At 37.8% G+C, this 13,984-nt stretch overlaps 1 protein-coding gene across 4 annotated transcripts in view; it reads right to left on the bottom strand.

Moving 5' to 3' along the window:
- Positions 1-3,186: 3,186 nt before the first annotated feature.
- The window catches only part of MINDY3 (MINDY lysine 48 deubiquitinase 3), a 352,604-nt gene continuing 341,806 nt past the window's right edge, over positions 3,187-13,984 (bottom strand). For all 4 annotated transcript variants that reach the window (XM_036226889.1, XM_036226890.1, XM_016134374.2 and 1 more), the window contains 4 exons: positions 12,747-12,819; positions 10,620-10,707; positions 6,886-6,957; positions 3,187-4,114 (listed from right to left, as the gene is read on the bottom strand). In XM_036226889.1, the coding sequence (XP_036082782.1) occupies positions 3,965-4,114; positions 6,886-6,957; positions 10,620-10,707; positions 12,747-12,819 (383 nt within the window). In that variant the 3' untranslated portion in view covers positions 3,187-3,964. The remainder of the gene's footprint in view (positions 4,115-6,885; positions 6,958-10,619; positions 10,708-12,746; positions 12,820-13,984) is intronic.

Below are 13,984 nucleotides of genomic sequence, written 5' to 3'. Positions count from 1 at the left end.
TGGCTGGTTTGTAGATATTGCTCTTTGTTCTTACCCTGCTGTGTGTGTATGTGCACATGTGTGTGCACGTGTATGCATTTTGTCATCTTTTGAGATCATGCTTTGCCTTGTTCATGTTCTCAGGTATAATTACTATAGGGTTTTCTCTTGTGGTTATCATGAGGCTTACCTAAAATATTTTAAAATTACAAATTCCTATTTTAAACTCATAACTAAACTTTGATAGCATTCTTAAACTTTACACTTTTACTTCCCATCCCCCCACATTTTAGGTTTTTGATCTTACAGTGTATATACTTTTTATATTGTGTCCAATAGCAGACTACTGTGGTTAAAGTTACTGTTTTTAAAATTTTAAGCCGGAGTTGCAAGGTACATAGCCCTGTCATCCTACTAGAGAATCTGACTATGTATTTACTATTACTAGTGATTTTTTTTTGCCACTTTATGTATTTCTGATGTTAATTAGCATCTTCTTACTTTCAAAGAAGTTCCTTAGCATATCTTATAAGGAAGGTCTGTTGGTGGTATTTACTCCCTCAGTTTTTGCTTGTATGAAAAAGCATTTTTCCCATTAAATTAAAAAAAAATCAATTGTATTTGACATTCAATATCATATTAGTTCCAGGTGTATAGCATACTGGTTAGATATTTACATAACTTATGAGGTAAAGTCTTTTTGACAGGTATAGAATTCTTTGTTTTCTTATTTCAATATATTGATTATATCATTAATTTTGTTAGGTTTTTTTTTTTTTTTTTGAGAGCTTTTGGCTTTGTTCTCCATTTCATTGATTTCTCCTTTCATCTTTTTTTCTCAGTTTAGTATTTCGTATATTCAGAATGGTGCAAACATCACTATCCTAGAACATTTTTATCACCCCGCCTCGCCGCCAAAGACACTCCATACACCTTGGCAGTCATTCCCCAGCCCTGTTCCCCAACTCCCCCCTACCCCAGCCCCTAGTGACTGCTAATCCCCTATGGCTTGCTGATTGTGGAAAATCCACCTAAATGGAATCATATAATGGTAGGCGTAGGTTTTGTGTGTGTGTGCGTGCACGTGACAGTTTTCTTTAACTTAGTACAATGTTTTCGAGGTTGCTCCATGTTGTAGCATGTCTTAGTAACTAATTCTTTTTTAACGTCAAATGTTTCATACCCTGTATATGATACATTCATTAATCCATCAGTTGATGGGCATTGGGGTTGTTTCTATTTTTAGCGAGTGTGTATAAAACCATGATATTCTCAATAACACTATGAATATTCACGTATGTTTTTGTGTGAATGTTTTCCTAATATTTCTTGTATATATGCCTCGGACTGGAATTGCTGGATCACATGCTAACACTGTATTTAACTTTTGGAGGAACTACACAACTGTTTTTCTTAAGTGACTTCATTTTACACCCCACCAACATGGTAAAGGTCCTAATTTCTCCTCATCTTTGTCAATACTTGCTATTGTCTCTTATTTTGAACATCCTAGCAGGTGCAAAATGGTTATCTCATGGTCTTGATTTGCATTTCCATAATGACTATGTTGAGCATCTTTTTATGTGTTAATTGGCCATTTGTATAGCATCTTGGGAGATATATATCTCTTCAAATCACTTGTCCATTTAAAAAATGTTTTTATATTTGAGTCCCTTATATTAGATACAAAATCTTTGACATATATGCTTTTCAAATATTTTCTCTCATTCCATAATGCTGTCATCTCCCTTTCTTTATGGAGTGTCCTTTGACAAAGTAAGGTTTTAATTTTGAAATCCAATTTATCTTGTGTTTTTGGAATTCTGAGGAACCATTGCCTAAGCCATGGCAATGAAGGTTTACTTCCACGTTTCTTGTAGGAATTTTGTAGTTTTAGCTCTGACAGATTGCTCATCATTTTAAATTAATTTTTGCATATGGTGTGAGGTAGGAGTCCAAATTTGTTCTTTTGCTTGTGAATACCTCTTTATTTCCTTTCTTTAATTTACTCTGGGTCTCTGAGATGAAAGCTTAGCTTTCTGATGTTCAAACTTACTACTTTTCTACTGTGTTTAAAGCTATCCATGTCCCTCCAAGCATTGCTTTAGTTAGAGCCCATAATTTTTGGTATGTCCTGTTTTCCGTATCATTCAGTGAAAAGTGTGTTTTAATTTCCATTTCAAATTTTCTTTGACTGTTGGCTTATTCAGAAGTGTGCTGCTTAATTTCTAACCTTTTGGGCATTTTTCTAGACTTGCTTTATGGTTCAGCATATAGTGTGCCTTGGCAAGGGCCCCACATGGAAGTGAAAAGAAAATATATCTACAGGTGTCTGGCGCGGTGTCTACATCTGCTCGTTAGATCAAGCTCAGGGCCCCGTCACAACATTCGTATGGGTAAAGACGCCTCCACGCGCTCCTGCTGGGAAACTAGCAAGCTGTCCCCACTCTGCTCTACTCAAATGCCTGAGCCCCAGAATTTGGTGGTTTTACGCCATCAGGTTTTGGAATAGGTTGTTATATAGCAAAAGTAAGAAGAACACACTATTTTCCAGGCTCAACGTTTATGAGAAAATCAGTGCTTTTCATAATCCTAATGGAATTTAGGACCTGAGTTAGAGCATGAATTCTAGCACAGTATAGTTTGAATACATTTAAAAGTAGACTAACCCAAAAAACAGACATTTTACAGCTGTAATTCTGGTAGCTAGTATCACATTCCTGAACACATTACCAAAAGTTATACAAGTCTTGTGCCACTATTTCCTGTGTTAAAATCTACTTAATATTTATGAAGACAGATTCAGAGAGGAACTACCTGTTGCAGGACGTTCGGTTCTGCATGTCTGGGAGGTACTGAACGAGCGTCTGCCTCAGAAGCAGAGGACAGAAAGTCTCTCTGGCCCTTCCTGTTTCACAGAGCTGGGCAGCAGACCTCTCAGGATGAAGGGAATCCCTAAACTAAAGGGATGAGGCTCTGTCTCTCTGTTCATTGGTGCACACGGCAGCCACCCAGGTTAGTGCTGCTGGCTGGCTGAGTTACAGAGCTCTTAGGTAAGCATGAGGTTTGGTCTCCTTTTCAAGGTGGTACAGGAATCTATTAGGCTTCTGTCTTATGCTGTGCTCTCAGGGGTCCTGGGCAGGAATGTTTAAAAGTATTTGTTTATTCTGAGCCACTACAGTAAAAAAAAAAAAAAAAAAGCAAAGGTACATGTAAAGAAAAAAGTGTTTATTTAGGCCATCCACTAGGGTCATAATAAATAATGTAATATACTAAGGTAATAACAGATGTTTTCATGCATTTATATTTATAAATTTACAAGAAAGCTGGCTCACAGGGCTATTGGGACAAATTTAGAAGAGTATGTTTGGCAATACAGTGTTAGGACTATCAGATTCTCTTTCCTATCTTTTTTTTTTTTAATACATCCTCTATACATCTCTGAATAAATGGTAATGTTCCTCTATAGTTTCTTTTTATAAACATGCCAGAGCTAGCCAATTATCGAGTTCCAAGTTGATAATTTGTTATATACCAATACTTCTAATGGAAAACAGATTTTAGAAAAGAAATACAAGTGAGCTCTTCTGCATTTCAATGTGGAGGCTGATATATTGCAAGCCAGAATCATTTAAACAATAAAATATGTCTGGATGAAGTAAAACTCCAAAGTGGAAGTTTATAAATAGTAACTTTGATACTCAATATACAAATGCTGTAGTATTATGATGTTTGTAATTTGATAAATGACCAATTATCTGTAAAAGTGGTGAACTTTGATTAAAGCTTAATTTTGCTACTAAATTTCACACATAGAATTAAAATAGGGTAAACTTTAACATAAATAATTTAAACGTATCTTAAACACTGAAAACGTGTTCCTATGTTATTTACAGTTAATCAGTGGTACCAGTGTATAGCCAAGTGCCAGTCCTGCGTTCCTCCTCCATCTGCTGTTTCTCTCCCTTATAAACGCTTGTGCCCATCAGTTTAGTGAAGGAGAGCGATCTGTGGTCCAGAGTAATTCGATGTATGGCCACTTGGTCTGGAGACAGCGTTTAATAGGAGTATCATCTGTCTGTAGCATGGGATCTTCAAAACCCATAATAACTGCGGTCCCTTCCACGTACATGACCTGTTGAACAAAATAAAGCCACCAAGGTCGGTCAATATTCTTAGCAAAATTTTATGAGGGATGTAAAACTTTTCGGAGGCTAGCAAATCAGGCCTGTATATTGTTTCATATGGACAGAAACATTTCATTTTGACAGAAATTATGAGCAAGAATAACTGCTTTCTGGCTGAAATAAATTTGGAAATAAGATGGTAAGACACATTTTAACCGCTAGGTGACCTATTAATTTTTAAAGTTCACAACTGAAAGTTTCTTCATAAAAGAAAAATCATTCTTCACATAACATATACCACTTAGAAGAAATCATATAACAATTTACATACTTCCTACTGTTTTAATATTGAGATACTCGGATGGTCATGCTGCCTCATGAAATGAAAAGAACTTAATTTTCTCATTTAAGCATTGAATTTACAGAGCTGAAAGGAATGTGGATGTTAGTCAATGAAATTTACTATTTATTGTATTAAATACTTTTAAAATGCCGCTCACGAGGGTGCTGTGTACTGCGCGAAAAATCATGGAGCGCTAAAAAGGATGTGGGACTAGAACAGTCATCAAATAGGTTGATGTGTAAAACTAGCCAGGGACTTAATATGCAGTAACAATGATCGTATCATATATAAATTGGCAGGTGGGTATCAGAAAAAAATATCTTGATTAATTTACAATAAAAATGTTTTAGTTGTATCTATGATGTAACATACTTACTTGAACCCTAAATTATAAAGGCCCACTGCGTACATGAAGCCATTCAGTTTCTTTTTGTCCGAGAAATTCTTATTTGATAATTTAAAAGGAACAGATACAGACTGCCTTCTATTTAGTTTTACACATCTAATGGCTGATACACGTGACTGGAATTAAGTTCTTCCAATATAAAAGCCACAAGCTATCTGACTAAGGAGCCCAAAGAAACAAACTTCTTAGTCTTAAATAGGAATTTCCTTAAAAACATTATAGGAATAGAGTATAATATATTAAGTCAAATAATTTGGTTTCAGGAATCTAAAGTGAAATACCTTTTTTTTCATCTCTGTTTTGGTTAATAATTAGTAAATTCATTTCATCAGAACTAGAAACTATTAAAACTACAACAACTCATGCTTTTCAACTCCCCCAGGTAAAACATCCTTTTCTGAAAAACCATCCGCAAAGAATATAGCGCGAGTTACAACTGACAGATAAGTGGAGCTACCGCTGGGCCCGTGTGGGCTGCGGGCTCACACCCCTTCCCCGAGGCCAGTATCCTGTGTTTCCTCATACCTCCAGCAGCACCTTGGGAGGCGGCCTGCCATGTTCCCAGCTCCAGAGCAATTTCAAAATACTGTACCTCTACGGTTTAATGACATACATGCTTTGCCTTTTGTCGTTCTAAACACAGTATTGTCACATGAACATTTCATCCTGGACTTCTGATCTTTCTGTTAGTATGTCAGATGCTTGCCATGAGCATGATTTGAGAACTTACTATATATAGGTGGCATGGCCAAACAGACCAAGGACGGGACAGTCAGGAACTCAGTTCCCGTCCCTGCTCTGCCAGTGACTTCCTTTGTAACCTCGGGTGAGCCACTTAATTTCCCTGTCTCAGATGCCTCGTCTGTAAAATACAGATAATGTTTGACCTACCTTGCATGGATTGTGTAGGGAACAATTAGTGGCTCTAACGTACCTCCTATTACAAGGCAAAAATTTCACCATCTAGATGAAGCTCTCATGAACACATTAGGAAATAACATCTAAGTTTTCTTATTGGCAATTTTTTGTTACATACTAATCTCTATAATCTTGTGAAAATATCTTTAGATCTAATTTAATAAAACTTCCAAATATTGTTATGAAAAGTAAATTTTAGTCTCTTTTAGATTTGCTCTGAAATTATGTATTTAGTGTGTACTATGATCTATTTTCTGTAGCCATCCTCAATTTAGATAATTATGAAACCAGCATGGTTCTTGCAAATGAAAAAGGTATGGTAGGCCTTATTTCTTTTGATATTAGCTATCTCGACTGTCACTGTTATTTGAATACCTGCAAACATACTAGATACAGCGTACGCGTAGACAAGCTAATATTTAATCAGAAATGGTGACTCACTGAGACCTTTTGAATCAAACCAGGCCAGTTACATGGAAGTGAATCACCTTGGCGCCTTTGCCAATGACCCACTCACGAAGGAAGCGGCAAAGCACAGCGGGCCAGAGCGTGGGCCCCGAGGCGCACGGCCTGCTCAGTCCGGCTCCGCGTCCTGCCCGACTGAGCAGGTGGCTTACCTCGCAGTGCTGTTGCGTCTTTCGTCACTGGGGGCAGACACACCATACTTACTTCTGAGGTGGAGTGAAACTTCAGATGAAACAAAGCACTCAGTACAGTTCCAGGTAAATGCTGAACAAATGTTGGCTACTGTGGTTATTACCTGAGTCCTTTAAAATATTTTTCTCAGTCAAAAATCTGTTATTCCCTTCTCCACTTAAACGGATCAGTAACGTGGCTGGATTAAACCCTAGGTTCACTCAGTAATATCTACGTAGCCGAAGGTAACACGTGTACTTATTTCGCCACAGTGAAACTATCCTGCAAAGATCTCAGTGAGTATCGTGTAGTGGAAAAATCAAAATACAGCCGGTTCTAAAATACACTGTCATGGTAAAGAGACTCCCGGAGTAATAGTCTCCTCAGGCAGCAGTGCTGTGGGAACCAGAGGGCATCGTGTTCTCGGCTATTCCTTGGGCCGGGTGGGGCCGGCCTGCGGTGAGCGGGCAGCTTACCTTCTCGCTGTGGTTTGACTGCTTCAGCCCGTTGTAGTGATACACGGTGAACGACTCGGGACCGCTGGAGCCCTGGGGGAAACGAAGCGCAGTTAGAACTTTAGCTTTACGGCGGGCAAGTGCTGCTGAGCGACTACAAGTAAAACGCACGCTCCTTAAATCGTTTTTCTTTGGGGACATCGTTTGATAAAGCAAGAAACTTAGATTTACGCATTTAATTACCAGAAAAGCTGAAATATGGAGTTCCTTCTGAGGAAGAGACAGGGAAGTAGGGGATGTGCTGGTTTTTGATGGCTCTTCGGTACTGCGTTTTTAGCTATGTGCCTGTTTTACTGTAACTTTTTTTGTTTTTTACAGAACAAGGTTCTAAAACACAAAAACATTTCCTAAAATGTGTCTCTGATTTTTTTTCTGGTTATGAATAATTTGTTCTTTTAAATAAGTACAAAAGAGCAGTAATGTTACTTTTACTCAGACCATACTTGTGAACTTTTAGGTAGTAAAAATAGCACTGTGTGAGAAATGAACACACATAATTAGTGCTTAAACTCTAACAACATCCAGTGACGGATATCATATAAATCATTAAACTTTCAGAAAAATGGATGATGTTATTCCTACTGTCTTAACCTTGGTTCTCAGCTGAAGATCAAGTTCAACTCTTAACTTAGCATTCAAAGCCATTAAGTTCTGGCCCGACCGAAGGCACCTGGCTCCATTAAACTCCCTCAGGGCCCATGGCTGACTCTTCCCGTGCCTAGCCCCCTTCCTTGTCTTCCTGACCACCTCCAACTGGAACTGAGGAAGAGCGCTGCTGGCAACTGTGGGTAGCTTTAGGTGCCTGGAGAAAGACAGGCTGAGAAAATGGAGCTACCTTGGCTGCTCTAGCCTGAGGATCCTTCTGACACTGCTTCAAAACCTCTGAGCTATTCCTTGCAGTTCGCAGCTTCCCCTCCCACTTACGTCGGTTCAGGCTGGGGTTCTGTGATTTGCAACCGAGAATCTTAAAACACAGCCCCGAATCTACCTTTTCCGTCTTATCTGCAACTACTCACCTTTCTGAATTCTCTTAGGTGATACTCATAGTCCTCATTTTCCCGTGAAAAGACCTTTTGTTGTTGGCTCTGCACAGTCGTGTTTGCTTTTACCCCTCTCTCAAATGCCTTTCTCTCGCCTTCTCGCATTTTAAAGACCTGGTTCAAATCTTACTTTTTCTGTAAAGTTTTTCTTGAACACACACGCTAGTTGGGTTCTCTGACTTGGGCCGTTATAGTAACAATTGTCTCAAAAATCTGGGAATGACTCATACATACTACTTGGTATCATCCCTTCTGTGATTCGGAAAGACTAAATCTTTAACCTTTTGACAACTTTTTATTCTTGTATTCTCAACTAAAATCCAAGCTCTCTACATCTTACTCAAAATGCTTCACAAAAAAATAGATCAATAATTTGATCATTTCCTTAACTGTATACATGAATCAATGCAATTAGCTAATTTGGCCATTGGTTTTCAGAGTTACTGTGCTTTAGCCTTATATCCTATTGTAATTGAATACAATTCATATTCTTTAGTTCCAGTTATTAACAGTTGGCATAAAATACTAAAATATCAAAAGGCAAGGTAAAGTGCTGGGTCTCTGGGGTGGGGTGACCTACGCGGGACTCTTGACTTTGCCGCTTACTAGTAAATTCTCCAATCCTGTTTCCTCATTGCCAAACTGGGAGAAAACTTTACCTAATTTATAAGGCACATTGTGCGTGCTTGATTCCCGGTGGTACCTGCTTCTCCTATTATTATATATAAATTGCCTTGAAAAGCTTATGAATATGCCAAGTTGTTTTCTCTACCTCTGCCTCATAGCAAAGAAATGCTCTCCTACAGCACCTACTCTAAGCATTTGTGACGATTATTGAAGTGATATATTTCCCTGGCTGTCTTTCTGACTCCAGTTTTCCAACTTTACTTACTGTAGTCCTGCTGAGTAAATGTTTGCTGAGTGTCACTATATTGGTCTGTTAGGTATAAAGCAGTAGACGAATAATGGCCAAAATGAGTCATTTCACATTCCGTGACTGCAGAGAAAGAGGGCACCGGTGGAACAGGCTATGACCAGAGAAGATCGGTGACAGGCGCGGTCTAAGCTCTTGTAGCTGACAACAGGTGGGAACGTGACAGGGCCTCCTCAGAGCAGCGGGTCTCAAACTCGGGCAGCATCAGAATCCCCTGTCCCCCTGAAGCTTCTGCTTCACTAGGTCTGGGGACGGCCTGAGAATCTGCATCTCGAACCAGTCCTTGGAGACCACACTTTGAGCACCCACTGCTCTAAAGGGGACCAAGAGCGGGAGCGCCCGCTTTGTTGAGGAAAGGGCGCAGGAAAGGTGAGCAGTGAGGGGAGCCTGGAGAGACCGGCAACTAAGTGGAAAAGTCTGTCACCTGTAAGAGAAGGGGACTAGAATTCTCTTTAATTATCTCGAGGAATACTAAAATTAAAAAATTTCTCAAGTAAGTTCTTAGAATTCTAAGCAGCATTATGTAATTAAATATTTCCAAAACAGTTGGTAACTATCTCCTTTTGTTTACATTTCCCGCCCGCTTTTCAGAATCTTCCCCAAATTAATAACATTTTTATTTCCTTATATTAATAACAGACAGTATTTCTATAAAATGTTCTGGCAGCAGCCTCAAAATAAATTATTACTGTCTCAAAAAAGTTTAAAATGCTAAAGTTTATTAAACATTTATTAAGATAGCTAATAAAACAAAGTATTAGATTCCAAAACAGAACTTTTCAAAAAACCCTAGTAGATGAAGAATGAATAAATAAATAGATCACCACAACCCAAGAGTCTTGCTAATGACAGTAAAAAAAGAATCTACTTTTTCGTGAAGCATTTACCAAGTCTCATAGCTATCCTGTGATATTTATCCTTGATTACTTGTTGAATTTTCCCTCCCTCACAGTAACTGTAACAGATAGATATAGGCTTAGAAAATATGGGTACGTTTTTTTTCTTAATTCCCAAGAGTAAATATTAATAATATTGTCTATTCTGTTAAATTTAATTCTGAGACATCAAATTAACAATTATATCTTGAAACTTAATAATCTTGATATTTTCTACAATTTTTCTCTTTTATAATAGCGGTGGAATAGAAATTGGTATTTCTATTTATTTATGATGTGCTCACGCTATACCTAGCTAAATATTTTGGTTTATGGCAAATCCTCCACTTTAACACAAAAGCCAGATGGGGGCTGCAGAGTGGGCTTGCCACTGGAAGTCTTCTGGACCGCAGGCTGACCAGTAGGAGCGCCCACTACACAAAGTTCCTTTACCTTCTAGTATTTGGAAAGTTCTAAAAAGACACATAGGCATCTATTAACACTAGCCACCTGAGAGCAGGAAAATGGGTGGGAGAGGATAAAGAGATTCTTTTTCTTTTTACTCCCCATACTTCTGAATTTTATCCTTTCCTTAGAAAACACTATCATTAGGCGTCCATATTGGCGTATATACTGTCTTCTGCCACTCCTTGCCCCCAAAGTCCTGTGTCACTGTACTGGAATTCACATAGCCTTCTGTCTTCTCTGGCAAAGTAATTACATAATACTGCTTTTTAAGTCTCATATCTGCATGCAAAAACATTTTAAATGAGTAGGGAAAAAATGCTGAAACAATCACAGATGATCGTCCCAATAGAACAGAACAAATAATTTCAACTATGTTACCTGATCTGGAAAAAATTCTTGAAGAAATGGACCCAATAATATGATTCCTAATCCTTCTGGATCTAATTTATTCTTCATGAGATTTATACTGTGGGAGGAAAAAAAAAAAAACAGTGGATACCAAAGGGAAAAAAGCTTATTTTTCTTCTTTCACGAGTAAATTACTGGTACTATAACACTTTGGCTGCCAAAGCTTCTAAGAGATCTTTTTAGCTCCTTAATGACAAATACACAGGAATGACATCTAATTTGCCAAAACTTGGTTATTTTTAAACCAGAGTAATCTGTTACTATTTAGAATTTAAATCATGACGCTGACTCTGGAATAGTGCTCCTTATTAGGTAAAGTAATTTAGAAACCGAAGCTTATGAACGCAGGCTGATAGATAACCTCCCAAAGGCAGGCTCTCTGCTTCACAGGTGTGCCTCAATTTCACAATCAAACGAGGCACTTAACTGAGAGAATTTAAGCTTGATCAAGGAGAAAAAGCAGCAGCGCTGAAAGGCCGTCGTACACATCTGATAATCAAAAACATCTAAAAACCTTACTTTCAAGAACCAAATAGGGTGGAGACTTAAAATTCTTAGACAATTTAGCTTAAAGGCTAAAGAGGCGACTTAATTTTCAAACGGCTAAAGCACAGTAATGACAGCAAGTGAGATGTACTCTGTTGCTCCAGTGGCCGCCGAAGGCCCCCAGTGCCTGGCAGGGCCCTTACCATTTAGGTGCTACCAAGGTGGGACGTGTCACTAGAAAGATGGCAGAGGAAGGTAGACTGCAGTTTGGAGAGTTTTAAAAATGAAAACTCTGAAAAGAATGTTCATTTTCCATGCTATCTCCCAAACAATAAATGCCAAGTTAAGTATGCCCTATTAAACATGCAAAGGATATGGCATTTTAATGGGTCTGCATAAGGCCAGGAGATTATGACATGAAACAAAGGCGAGGTCATATTATATTTGATACATCTAATTTATTAACCCTAAATTTGGCCGTTTATGGGCCATCACATAAAACTGTGACCAAAGTACAGAGTGAGTCTAATCTTTCAGCAAATTCTAGAAAAACAATCTAACTCAATTTCACTAACTTTAAATTAAACATATGTATCCTGAGATGATCAAGGAAAATTCAGTAGACAGTGTATATGTATAGCTATCTAAGTAAGAATTTGAAAACTTTCCTTCTTTCCTCCTGCTGAACTTGTCCATAACCAAAATCACCCAAGTTCAATTCTTTTTTGCAAATTAGAGCAATGAAGGTGGCCGGCACTTGGAGGTCAGCATAGAAGAAATTCAGTTATTACTATTCTACCGTTTACTGGACTAGTTCAACACTCGCTGAATTTCTCCTTAAAGGTGGACACGACAATCATGTGTAACTGTTAAGAATGAATAACATCACAGCTCTAGGTAGTAAGACTGAGACATGTCAATTCAGATGTGATTAGTTTGTAAATGCTTTCTATGTATTTCGTACTTACAAAGGAAACCCACCTTAGTAAGTGGTTATTAAGGGAGGTTTTCTCATGCGTAATCAAGACTGATCCCAAATTTAAGGAAGAAGGTATAGATGTAACGGCGTACACAAGGGAACAGCGAGACCGACGATAACGACACGATATGAATCTTAGGCAATACTTCCATACGGAAAAACTATATTCTGTCATATTCTGGGTCACTTACAAATGTTTCACATCAGTTAATTCAGACACTTAGAACTGTTCAATGTCTTTAAGACTGAAAGTCAGAGGGCCCACTGCTTATTTCAGTAGGACTGCTAATATAGACAAACAGACCTGTCGCTACTTTCACGGAAACTAAGGACAGGTACAAAATTAAATATTTTTTTCTTAGAAAAAACATCTTTAGTTTGTTGAAAAAGACATTGTTAGCACTTTTTAAAAGCAGGACAATGTGCAGAGTGGGAAAGCAAACTCATTTGAAGTATGTCAAGACTCTGTTATAATACTGATTGGTCTGATTTCTTCCTAAGTCTTTGCTTTATACAAAGTGCTATGCTCTGTACATGCAGGTTATATTTAAAATATTATATACATTTTTGCCTTTTAAAAAAAATTTAATGGAATTTTTGAGTTGGTTAAGTGGTGCTTCCTGGGTACTTACTATTCAGGATCTGAAACAAGGTCCAAAGCTTTCATCACGTCTTCTAGGAGTGAATCGGGTATGAATCCATTATCTAGAAAAAAGCAGAAACAACTTAGAGTAAGTTTACTTCAAGAAATGCTATTACCGTTGACCAGATTCCAGTGAAAAATCACATAAAAGAGATAAGAGTTAAGGAACAGCATGTTAAGTTTATTTTAGGCACAATGGCTATTATTTTAGACATGCCCTTACATTAGTTTTCTTGGGCACACAGGCAAGGGTTTCTTTTCAAGGTTAGTTTCTCATAAAAGCAACCGCATAACTGAGAACTTCAAGGAAAACAAAGCCAAATTCTTAAACGGGCTTACAAATCTAAAGTTTTTTTTCTACTTAATTATTACAGATATTTAGTAATTAGGTACCTCTGTCAATAAACAATGTGAACCTTTAAATTCCTTTTAAGAAATCGTTAAAACAATTCTTTACCAATAAATTCCTTTTGTGATAATGTTTAACTTTTTGAGGAATGTTAACGATTCAGTTATTTAGATAACTGACAATATGAGAGCAAGAAAATACCTCTCTGTAACAGATCTGAATTAAATAAAAGCTACAGATTTGGGGGGGGGGGGAATTCAAAGTTGAAATGTAGAATCAGTGAAGACCAGTTTATGGAAAATATTCCTTTTCTTGGGCTTGATGAGGAAACAGCATTGGCAAATGGCCCAAACTCTATGATGCAACAACATGACACACAGAAAAAAGCTTGCAGGACAGTTTCAAATCACAGTTTTAAACAAGCAAGTTGTTTATTCCCTTAAATGTACAGTTCCCCTACCCACTTACTCATTCCTGAGAACTGTCTCGGCTTTAAATCAACTTCTAACATAATAGTCTCTACAGGGATTAGATACCTAAAAAAACAAAAACCCCGTCACATTGAACGAGATATCCCAAAGCCCTGCGTCCATAACCAAACTACAGACCAGTGCTGCTCTTCCAGGATATGGCGTGGATTCTGTCTCGCTCAGAAAGGAAATAAAGAAGTTAAGGTTTTACCAAGGGGTCTTCTTAAGCATGTTTGTTTACCCACTTGAAGTCAGATTGGCCTTGACTGAAATGCTAATTAGGCTAATTAAAAATGTACTATTTTTAAAAGTGAATAATTTCAATTTGTCAAGTTACCAACAGTTTGAGGTATCAAGGACTTCTTTTAAACTTTGTAAGCCTTACTTTGATCCGTGTGAAAGGTAGAA

The sequence above is a fragment of the Rousettus aegyptiacus genome, unplaced genomic scaffold (genome assembly GCF_014176215.1).
Source record: "Rousettus aegyptiacus isolate mRouAeg1 unplaced genomic scaffold, mRouAeg1.p scaffold_m13_p_10, whole genome shotgun sequence".
NCBI lineage: Eukaryota > Metazoa > Chordata > Mammalia > Chiroptera > Pteropodidae > Rousettus > Rousettus aegyptiacus.
Note: the sequence above shows the minus strand (reverse complement) of the source record. Positions and strands in the feature narration are given on the sequence as shown.